Consider the following 11,970-nt stretch of genomic DNA (forward strand, 5'->3'; position numbering starts at 1 on the left):
GGTCGACCTGTCTTTCCAAGGGCATGTCAAGTCCTAAGAAAATTTGGGTCCTCTCAAGTCTCAATTGAAAATGTCCTTTCAATCACATTGTTAGAGTTCTGTCTAAATCAATGACTTCGAATATTTCACTTCCATGGAACCTGTCTTTCATTTTTTACCCCTTCTGGGATTAACCCAGGCAGGTGAGATTTTCAGGCTTTTCATTAGTGGTGTGATCACGTGATACCGTTAATCCATCACAAGTACGACTTGAAATTAGTGGGTTAAGATTTGATGTTAACGAGTTCGGATCAAAATGGATTGATCAGTTAAAACAAGATTTATAAATGAGTTAATAATAAGTCAACCCATTTAACCCGAAATAAACTTGTTTTGACCAGTTTAAATTTTATTTTAAAATTACAATTTTATTATTTTGAGTTGTAATATTGGCACTTCTCAATATACTTATATTTTTATTATTGAGATTGTAATTTTATATCTATACTCATATTTATTATTGTAAGGTTTGTAATTTTTTTTTTTATAAGTAATCAATAATATATTAATAACGATAGGCAAATGCCAAATACACAAGATGGTATACAAGAGATTAGATATATCTAGGTCGAAGTAAGGGAAACTAAAAAGTTATGAAAATTTAGGCCATTAAAATTTAAAGTAATGGCCTATAGAAATAAAGTACTAAAAAATAGAGCTCTAATTTTCTTCGAAGACCACTTAGGCGCTCCTTGTTTTTGAAAGTTTGATCATTGCGCTCTTGCCATATACACCACATAATACAGATCAAGATCATTTTCCACACCGCCTTGATTTGTTGAACTCCTCTTGAAAGTGTCTAGCTGGCCAATAGATATACCATAGTAAGGTTTGTAATATTGGTTTTATTATATGTTAAAATTTGAAAAATATTGATTTTTTTGTTAGTAGGTAGTCTTATTTTTTCTTTTAAATATTGTGACTGCTAAAAAATATAGATTTTAATTTTTATATAAAATTATATTAATCAGGTCAAATGGGTTATATATGTTAGTTCAACCCATTTACATAATAGGTTTAAATGAGTCGTGTCGTATTGCCAAATTTCTAATCAATTATTAAATAAATCAAAACGGATAATACGACACAACCCGTTATCTAAATAGGTAGGGTTAGACTTTGAAAGTTTGACACGTTTAGCTTAACGAGTTGAGTTTGCATTGACTCATATAGTCAAATATTCATGACTTGATATGACACGAACATTACTCGAAAATATGAATCGCCACCCCTAACAAAAGAGATTAGAAACTTGCTAATACAATCGTATTGAAAGATTATTATTATTACTTTGTAACAGAGTTAAAAATTATAAATGTTTAATATTTTTGGTAAGAGAGAGGCTATGAGTTCGAACTTAATTCATTTTTTATTTTTTAATAAACCTCTGTATTTCATTGATGAATCAAGTAATACAATTTGAATTGATATCTCTGTTTAAACATCCCACTATACAATCTGAGATAGTCTCTAGCCAAACTTTTTTTCCTTCTAAAAACAAAGTTCTTTTTGCTAAAGTATGAGCAATTATATTTTTCTCTCTATAAGCAAATTGGACAGACCAATTTGCACTATTTTTGAAATAAAATCTAACATCTTCAACTAAGGAACCATAAGAAATAAGCATTTCTTCTTCACTGCACACTACCCTAATGATCTCCATTGCATCCCTTTCAAAGTTTGCTTTTTGAATATTAAGAGTACTGCATAATTCTACTGCTTCCCTCAGTGCATAACCTTCTGCAACTACTGCCTCTTCAACATTTTCTTTCTAATCACAAACAACTGCTACAAGTTTCCCTTTCTCATCTCCAATAATGATGCCAATACCCATTCTCCTCTTTTTTTGATCCAAAGAGGCATCCCAATTCACTTTGAAATATATTTTTTCTGGTTTTTCCCACCTCTGGTTAATATCCTTTCTGTTTTGCACTTGTCTGTCTAATTTCTCAAAGTTCCTCACCAATTCACTTTGAAATATATTTTTTCTGGTTTTTCCCACCTCTGGTTAATATCCCTTCTGTTTTGCACTTGTCTGTCTAATTTCTCAAAGTTCCTCACTACTTGATAGTCTCTTACAGTAGCCTTGGCAAATAACAATAAACTCATAGGACTTTCCATTCTATTTTCAAACACCACTCCATTTCTCCTCAACCACACATTCCTTAGAGTCATTGCTATTTCCTCCAGTTGACTTTTGTTAAGAGAAGTAATACACTTCTCCTATAGCAGCCAAAAGTTAGCTTCATGTCTGTCCCACTTTTGAACACAGCTTTTCTCACTTTCCCAAATATCATTTGCTAAATGACACTCTCTAAAACATGTATAAGAGTTTCATCTTCAGTTTCACACATAGGACAAGTTTTATCATTTACCACTCCTCTTTTAAACAAGTTTGCTTTGGTAGGTAATAAGTCATTCCCAGCTTTCCATAAAAACATTTTTGTCACAGCATGAACTTCTAGATCCCATATCATTCTCCATCATCCATCACCTTCAACTTCTCTTGAACACTCACCATTACTCTTCTCCATTTTTTCCTTAAGCACAAAGTAGGCACTGCTCACGGAGAAAATACCCTTTTTTGAAGGCCCCCAAACCAACTTATATGTTACTCTACCTCTGCTCAAATGAATGATCAGTATTTTCTCAACCTTTTCAATTTTGAAAATCGATCTAATCACCTATTCCTTCCATTCCCCTTTCTGCTGATCAATTAGAGCTTCAACTCTTGCACCCTCCTGCAACATAGAAACTAGTGATTGTACCATAAAAGATTATGGACTTAGAAACCACTTGTGCCCCTATATCTTGATGTCTCTCCCATCCCCCACATTCCATCTAATTCATTCTTTCAATTAAATCCCTAGCTGAGCTAATACTTCTCCATATAAGGGTTGGCTGTGAACCCAGTTTAACTTCCAAAAAGCTGAATTTTTTGTAATACTTCTCTTTGAAAGTAGCAGCTGTCAAGGAATTAGAAAATTTAAGAAACCTCCATCCTTGTTTTGCAAGAAGGGTTGTATTGAAACTATCCAAATCCCTAGATTTCATACCACTCCTACCTTTCTGCATTCCCATCTTTTCTCATTTTCTCTGCACAATCCCCTTACCCCTATTGTCTACCCCATCAAACCCTTACCTTTGAAATGTGAGTTAATTGCCACAATCTGAAGATATGCTAATTACAGGAGTTTGATGTAATCATTTGAATGATTCCATGGATTTAGCGCAATCATTTACATAGTACCCATGCCTTTAGTTCATAAGGATCTTGAAATCATTATCCTATAAAATATAAATCATTATGGTCAAAATCTATTTAAATTAAAATAATTAATACAAGAAACTATTATCTGGTTCTGTGATATGATATTGTTTTCGATATTATTGAATTTTTATTTTTATAACGACTAATTAAATTATTAAACCATTATTAAGTATTATCAAATAATGATATAATTTGTACCCTTTCTCAATTGAAATTAGTGACACAGATTCTAGTGAATATAGCTTAGTAAATAGTAAATTCGCATATTTTGAAAATATATTCGTATGAAACACATAAAAAAAGTTGGTATAAATTGGGTAATCGGTGTGCAATGCATTGGCATTAAAGTTGTTGTAAGAGCATTCATATCCGATTCTCTAAATTTTTCTCTAAATTTTAGCTAAAAAGGACACTCCCTATAATTTTATCTTAAATTTTACTCATTTTTAAAAAACCTTCTACATCTCATTCCCTATCCTTTCTCTATTCTATTAAAATAATATTCTTCTATTATTTCTTTATTACTTTTTTCTCTCACTTCAATTTTCAAACTTAATTACTTAATATTTTGTCTTATGTTTTGAATTATTATTATAGTGAATATTTTAAACAAAAATTTAAATTTTTTTTTAAGGGTTTAATAATATTTTTAAAATTATTATTTTTATATTTTAATAGTTTTTTAAATTATTTTTAAAAATATTATTTAAAAGTATAATAAATATGAGTATAAGAGAAAATATAGTTGATTGAAAAAAGAATTTATTTTATTTATTTGAATAAAATATTAATAAAAAATGATTTATGAGATGAATAGTGATTCCTTAAATATCACTGTTCATTTCCTAAATCAAAATCTTAAAATAAGGAATGGGATGGGAGGAGGTTTTTGAACTTTTTCTTAAATTTTTTAGGGATAATAGTGGTATGGGAATTGGGATGGGATGCTCTAAAATCCAAAGCGTAAAATCCAAGCTACCGCTACTGTACGACACAACACTGCCCCCCCCCCGTCTGTGTGATATTTTGGACCTTTGGAGTTTCGGCTTCCTGTCTTTCCCAGCAGAATCCCAAGTCTCTTGAGTGAGAGAGGGCCCCAGAGAGAGGAAGAGATATAGTGATGGCGGACACCGAGGCGCAACCAAGCCGATCGAGGGACCTCGACAAGCTGCTCCTCCGCCCCGGAAATCTCGTTGGCGCTAACTTCGATCCCGGCGAAGAAGTAAAATCTCCACTCCCTCTCACTATATCGGTCATTGTCGCAAACATTTGGATTACAATTTCTTCTAACGTCATAACTTCTTACTTTTTTTTTTTCTTTTCTGGGTTTTTGCAGTTAAGAGACGACCTTGCAAAATCTGCTAAAGTGTTAGTGGTAGGAGCTGGTGGGTTAGGCTGTGAGCTGCTTAAGGACTTGGCTCTCTCGGGTTTCCAAAATCTCGAGGTCATAGACATGGACAGAATTGAGGTCACCAATCTCAATCGCCAATTCCTCTTCAGGTACTCTATTAGCCTTTCTAACTTTGTCTTATTATTATTGTTATTGCTATTATATTATTATTATTTGCTTCTGGTTTTGTCTGAATTGGAGTTCATTATTGCCCAATAGTTTTGATTCTCTCTCATATGGACGAGAATATGAATGACACCCATGGCACGAGTATTTTGAAGATGATGAAACACTTGGGTATAATATGTAAATTTTGTTTGTTGCAATTTTGGAGTTATCATGTATGCATCGTTCAAATCATATATGCCATCTGGTTGATGATATGTATTTATGTATGTATTGATTACCTTTGAGGAGCAAATAAAATGGGCAAACCCTCGTATTTTCCAATTATTTCTTCACATGTTGCGGTCGAATTGCTTGATTTGAGAGGACAGTTATCAAAGAATAGGCATTAATCTTTCTTATGACTGAAATAGTATATTGAAAACATCTAGAGGTGAGGTTGCTAAAATAGCGTGTACTTCATTCTGATTAAATGGTATTGCAAATGATTATAAGCCCAAGAAATATGTAATCTTTGCAATGTATTTTCTGTGCCATCATCAAAATATTATGAGCCATCGGCGGCAGAACTAGGCATCATCCCCCCCAATTTTAAAAAAAATAAAAAAAATTATTTTTTATGGTTTTTATATGAGACAGATTTTAAAATTTAATTTCGCCCCCCAAAAGAAATTTTTATAATTTTACCCCAAATTGAATTTCCTGATTCTGCCCTGACTGCCATGCAATAATGAATCCAACAGTTTCTTTTGTTTTATGTGTCATATCTTGCATTGGCTTTTCAATTTGTAGTTTGAAAATGTTACTTATCAAAAACAAATTGTAGTTTGAAAATGTTATGTTGAATAATTGATTTTCCATTTAAGATTTGAAGATGTTGGTAAGCCAAAAGCTGAGGTTGCTGCAAAGCGTGTCATGGAAAGAGTCAGTGGTGTAAATATCAAGCCACATTATGGTCGAATCGAGGACAAAGAGATTGACTTTTACAGTGATTTCATTATTATTGCCCTTGGTCTTGATTCAATTGAGGCTCGGAGCTACATCAATGCTGTAGCTTGTAGTTTTCTTGGTATGTATCCACAACACATCTAATCAACTCGCTTTTGAGCATCTCAATTGCTACAGTTAGAGTTTTCTTGTAAACTAACATGCAAAAGAAAATCCCAAAAGGTTTACAGGAATCTTGATACTGACTGGCAGCCTCCTTTAAGTTACGGGCTGGGTTCATTATGTGTCACTCTCGAAGTAAATAGATGGTATTGACTCTGTTTGCACTAATCTGCTATGTCTCATTGTGGTTTGGGAATTTTAGAGTATGATTGTGATGATAACGCTCGAGAAGAAACGATTAAACCTATGGTAGATGGTGGGACTGAAGGTTTCAAGGGCCATGCTAGGGTTATTTTGCCAGGGGTCACACCTTGCTTTGAGTGCACAATCTGGCTTTTCCCCCCTCAAGTAAAATTTCCCTTATGCACCCTCGCTGAAACTCCTAGAACTGCTGCTCATTGTATTGAATATGCCCACTTAATCAAGTGGGATGAGGTAATAATTTGCTCATTATTATCTCTTTTCCCATTTTCAAATTGTTAGTTTAAACTGATTCCTCTATATTTGTTAAACAAAAAATTGATCTCTATTTTCTAAACATGCATCTTATTTGTAGGTTCATAGTGGAAAGGCTTTTGATCCAGATGACCCAGAACATATGAAGTGGGTCTATAATGAGGTTGATAAAATGGTGTTATCTAGTGACTTTTTTCTTAATATATATTTTCATTATTGGTCATGTGGTTTATGCTACCTGTATATGTAGGCTGTCAAGAGAGCTGAGCTTTTTGGTATCCCAGGGGTCACATATTCTCTTACTCAGGTATATTTATCAGGATATGGGTATAAATTACTCAAAAGCTTAATTTGTTTTCTATTTTCTTCCCATTTCCCTGTGGTTGGATTTGGTGTTCTTTGGTTACCATATATTTTCAAAATCCATTTAAGAATACTTTAGCTTTTGGTGCCTGCTGTAACTATATGTTATCATAATGCTTCTGAAAATTGTTTATTTTTCACTTGAAGTTCTTTTTTATACAGTTTCCAGAATTCATTAAAAAAGTGAGGGTCAAAGTTCAGATGCTTATATATGTTGCTTCACCTTGATGTTTACAGGGGGTCGTGAAGAATATTATTCCAGCTATTGCTTCCACCAATGCAATTATTTCAGCTGCTTGTGCACTTGAAACATTGAAGCTTGCATCAGGATGCAGCAAAACTCTATCAAACTATTTAACGTGAGTCATACTTTTTCCTTTATTTTTTGCTTCGCAACAAACTCCGTAGAATATTTTCCTTGATGCTTTGACTCCGTTTGAGTATGGAACCAGGGGGTCATGGTCCCCCTGGTTCTGTCCATGATGTCTTTATGTTTAAGGGAAATGAAAACTTGAACCCGTTGCAGAAACCAAATGCACCATAGTCTCAACCTTTTGGCCGTTTCTCTCACATGCAATCAAGAGAATAGATGATGAAAATGGTTTTTTATAAAGATTTTCTAACCTACCCTGATTTAAAAATCTGATTATAGTGAAAAAAAAAAAAAACTATAGAAAAAGCATTATACAAATGAAAGAATATTGAAAAGAGCTCTGCTAGCAGGCCGCCTGAGTGTTACCGCCCGGCGTGCCCGCTTGACATGGCATGCCACGTGGCTTACTTTTAGAAAAAAAACACTAGCAGACCACAAAACTGATATCAAGCGGAATATTTTGAATTTGAAGATTTGGAACCCTAGACCAGAGACTCCCCCTTGCCTCCTCCCTTCCTCATGTCGCCAGACCCATTTCCGGTGAAAATCTTGTTCTTCAAAGGTTTCACCAGCAACAACCCAAGTGTTGGCAGCAATTGAAGCTTGCACTTCGGGATTGAGAAACTGGATGACAGCATCGTCCTAGAAAAGGTCAACTTCTTCAATGGCCGGATTTTGGTGCTTCTCTTCTCCGTTTCATAATTCTTTGTTCTGCACTTCATACTTCTCAAAGATGGATCGTGAGAGGCTCATGAAAATGGCTAGTGCCATTCGCACTGGTGGAAAAGGAAGTGTGCGAAGAAAAAAGAAGGCTGTCCACAAAGCCACTGGAAGAAATCTCTCTGCCACTGGGTTTGGCTTGTCCTGGTGTGGGTTTAGTTTTTGTTTTTGTTTTTTTTTTAATAACTTAATGAACTGGCATGCAACATGGCATACCACGTCCATGGGGAAACTAGAGTGGTAATAGTGGGGCGGCAGAGCAGCATTTTCCTATTGGAAAACCGCTAGGGGTTGGCTCAAGTGGTAAAGGCCTTGGTCTTAGTGGCATGTTCCCTCCAGGTCTAAGGTTCGATTCCTCTTGGGTGCAAACAATTTCTAGGGGCCATCGGACTGGGGGAACTTCCCCTTGAATTACTAGAGGTGCACTTGCAGGAAACTCCTTGCTAAGGGTCTGTGTACCTTCGGGATTAGTCGGGACTTTGTTCTCCAACACCCAGTGCCAATAATAAAAAAAAGATATTGAAACATGTCTAACATTGTCTTTTTTACCTTTCAAATGTTGGTTTGGGTACTTATAAAAAAAAAAAAATGGAGGTTTGGGGTACATAGCCCATCTAGCAATGCGGTGGGGAAAGTTAAAAGCTTCGAATTGGTGCTTGTCCCAAATCTAAAAATATGCCTTTTCGCACTCCCAAATGCGTGGCCAAAAGGACTCTATACCCTAATGTCGCTATGGGGTTACTCATAAATTTTCTCACTATAGTTACAGTTATTTTAATGTCTAAAATTAGGCTTTTTCTATCAAAATAAAGAATCTTCTTCATACAGCCCAGGACCAAAAGTCAATACAGTTGGTGAGCAGCACAAAAATCCAACCCATTTTGATACCCATTTACCTATAGCCCTTAATTTGATCCAATAAACCATGCACACATAAAAAAAAAAAAAAAGACTGAACTAGCGCAGCCTCCCTTTTTTCTCATTCATGCTTTGGCCCTGTGATTAGAAATTCTGGTTCCATCCTCGATGATGAGTATGTGTTATAAGAGCAATTGTTGGTGCATTCATAATCATCTGATCAGTATGTGGGCTTTTGGATAAATGGCTTTATGTCTTGCATAGTTTGGAGACTGAAACTAAAATTATTTTTCATTCTCATTTACTTGGTTACTAGTTTTGTTTTATACATAAACACATTGTGGATGATTGATCTGAGATAATCAAAATGGTCTGTTTTGCATCTTTCGTACTTGTTACGACCCCTCATTACTTCTAATTTTGTTTAAGTTACATTTTCCAAACTTTGAACTTTTTTTTTTAATTTCATGTCTGCTATTAACATATCATATCAAGTTACATCAGTTTGTAAGATCTCTTCGTACATCAAGCATTTCAGAGAAAGTTTAATAGACATCGAAGCTTATGCTTGAGCTTTAGAGAGATATTTTTTTAGTAAAATGCTTTAGAGAGTTGAATTTCACAGTTGTCAGAACTGAAGCTTGTGTTTTGTTTTAGTCAATTGAAGCAATGAAGTTAACGAATTTGGTGTTCAATTTTGAAGGTGGAAAAATAAACTTCAGGAATTTCTCTGTGTTTCTTTCCTTTTTTTCTTCTTTTATTGGGTGGTGGTTCTAATTTCTCTAATCAATCATTTGATAAACCTTACAAACTGATCTAAATCTTTGTAGGTATAATGGGGCAGAAGGTCTTCATACTAAAGTAACTGAATTTGTAAGGGACAAGGACTGTCTTGTATGTGGTCCAGGCGTTCTTATTGAGCTAGAAACGTCAATTACCCTGCAAAAGGTGATTTTACTTTACAGTGTTTAAATTTATTGAAGATGAACACACCAAATTTAGTGATGCCTTTTCTACTTCATTCCCACTTGCTTCTCCAAATCTAATGACTAGACTCCATATGTTTTGATACTTTGGCTAGCTGTTTGATGTTATGTCTCCTCTCACAATTCTTTCAATATGATTTAGTTTACTTGGTATTCGATTATGGAGGATGCTGACATAACATAGTTCAGCAGCCACTGGATGTTCATGTTATGTACATTTTAGCATTTAACAATAAACGTATGCTGCTGTACACTCCAAAAATGGTACACCTCAAATTTTCATTTAATAGTCGGCACAATGAAGTTTTGTAGTATTTCTCAAAACAGAGCTAGTGTTTATAAGCATGCTCAAAGCATTTTGAGTCTGAATTATATTTTTTTGCCATTTTAGCTTACTTAATGCTTGTCCTGATTCACTTTTTGTGGCAACAGTTCATTGGCCTGCTCGAAGAGCACCCTAAGCTGCTATTATCAAAAGCTAGCGTCACACACCAAGGAAACAATCTGTATATGCAAGCACCTCCCGTACTGGAAGAGATGACTCGATCCAACCTAAGTCTACCACTTTTCGACCTAATGGGTAAAACTACAAAGACGACTCTCCATGTGACTGGTACAACCAGCAAGAATGACAAGAAAACCTCTGTTCTGAGAAAATTGCGTGTTGTTTTTAAGGGAGTTGATGGGGTTACAGACATGGATACAGCTGGTGGTGCCTAATTTACACTTGAAAATTTAGGGCAGGAAAGGTTAATTGGTGAGGCCTAGGGTTAGTTCGATTTGATTGTGTAAAATTTTTCCATAGATGACTGTTCTAAAGAATATTTGAATTCAGTGAATTCCTTACCAAGAGAACAGAGCTAGTTTACATAGTTCTTAATCTTCAGGCATGACTTGCTCGGTTTAGATTGGTGATGATTCCCATAATGTTCATTTGAATTTTGTCTCACCCTTGTGTACATGTTGAAAGTTCCTCTCACGAATACTTTTGACTAACTTGAGTAATTGGGGCTAAGAAACCAATTGATTGATGAGCGTATGGAGCAGAGCCAGGGTTAATCATGCCAAATCCAAGTCCATACAAACGGAGAGAAGAATTCCAGGCCACAGAAAAAAAAAAAAAAAAACTCTCAACTTGGGGTACCTTATTGGAGAAAAGTCTCGCTTACAAGACTCGAGATATTTAAAAATGGAGCGAGACAGATTTCCAAAGGAGAGACTGAAGTACTGCCAACAAGGCCTCTGAGCGAGATTGGACATACATGGGAGACAAGTAGACTCCTAAGGCGTTTTACATGCAAATTATACAGTTGTTCCTTTCCTTTGTACTGGATCCTGACCTATGTTTATTGTTTATCTTCAAAGCTTCGGATAAATACCAACTAATGAAGATGCTTTTTCTGCATATATGTATTTGCTGGCTTTGAAACAAAAGGCTTATTCTGGCAGCATTCCTTAGAATGATGTTTTATATCCTCCACCATTTCATTGACATTGAAATCTCTCGGCTTTTGTACTTGTTTCCCCGTAGTTAGGAATTGACCACACATGTTGAAATTTCTATAATCAAATTGCCAACTTAAACTTTCATGATAGCTAATAAAAGGAAGAATCCAAAGATGAACAGAGAGAGCCGGCTAAGTCACAAGTGCAATCTACCATTGAATGATAGCTAATGCTCATATTTCATGGTATAATTAAGAATAACCGATATCATAATGAAGGGTCGTGAAGATCAATGCACCATCATGCTGCAAAATGAGAGGGTCCCTGGCCGCCAGCAAACAGTGTGTAATGTGGACCACTCTGATACCCATATCTATAATTCGATATTTGCTTTCCGGAGAAAGAGCAAAATCAAAGTTTGCAGAATAGTACTTGATTATGAAACATGCTAATGCTATCCACTAAATGCACGAAATATGAAAAATGGATAGAAAAATAGTGTCATCTTTCTCGTTTATTGGATTCTTTTTCTTTTTCTTTTTTTTTTCTGAGAGTTAGAAAATAGAATTCTCACAACCATAGGTTCAATTAATGGTCCGTGACCCTTCAAGTTCATGTTGAGCTGTACCAACAATCTGTCTTCTTAATTATGACTAGCGGCCCCACACCACAAGTCTTTCACTGCAACAAGGTTCCCCTGTGGCAAATGAATCTATCTTATTTATCTTATCTTTATTTCTGTCAAAATCCCCACAAACGTGAATTAATAAGAATTTTCCATTGTGTAATTATCTGCATGCACAAGCGGACCGCAGTTTCACTTGTTGTGGGC

General features: G+C 35.1%; 1 protein-coding gene across 1 annotated transcript; it reads left to right on the forward strand.

Moving 5' to 3' along the window:
- The first annotated feature begins 4,266 nt into the window (after positions 1-4,266).
- On the forward strand, positions 4,267-10,641 carry LOC109010475 (NEDD8-activating enzyme E1 catalytic subunit). The gene is made up of 9 exons (XM_018991328.2): positions 4,267-4,532; positions 4,647-4,810; positions 5,693-5,895; positions 6,139-6,371; positions 6,493-6,555; positions 6,643-6,699; positions 6,993-7,114; positions 9,537-9,654; positions 10,125-10,641. Exons 1-9 carry the CDS (start codon positions 4,431-4,433, stop codon positions 10,410-10,412), a joined length of 1,350 nt encoding a protein of 449 aa, XP_018846873.1. The 5' UTR covers positions 4,267-4,430; the 3' UTR covers positions 10,413-10,641.
- Positions 10,642-11,970: the final 1,329 nt, after the last annotated feature.

Source organism: Juglans regia, chromosome 7, assembly GCF_001411555.2.
Source record: "Juglans regia cultivar Chandler chromosome 7, Walnut 2.0, whole genome shotgun sequence".
NCBI classification, from domain to species: domain Eukaryota; kingdom Viridiplantae; phylum Streptophyta; class Magnoliopsida; order Fagales; family Juglandaceae; genus Juglans; species Juglans regia.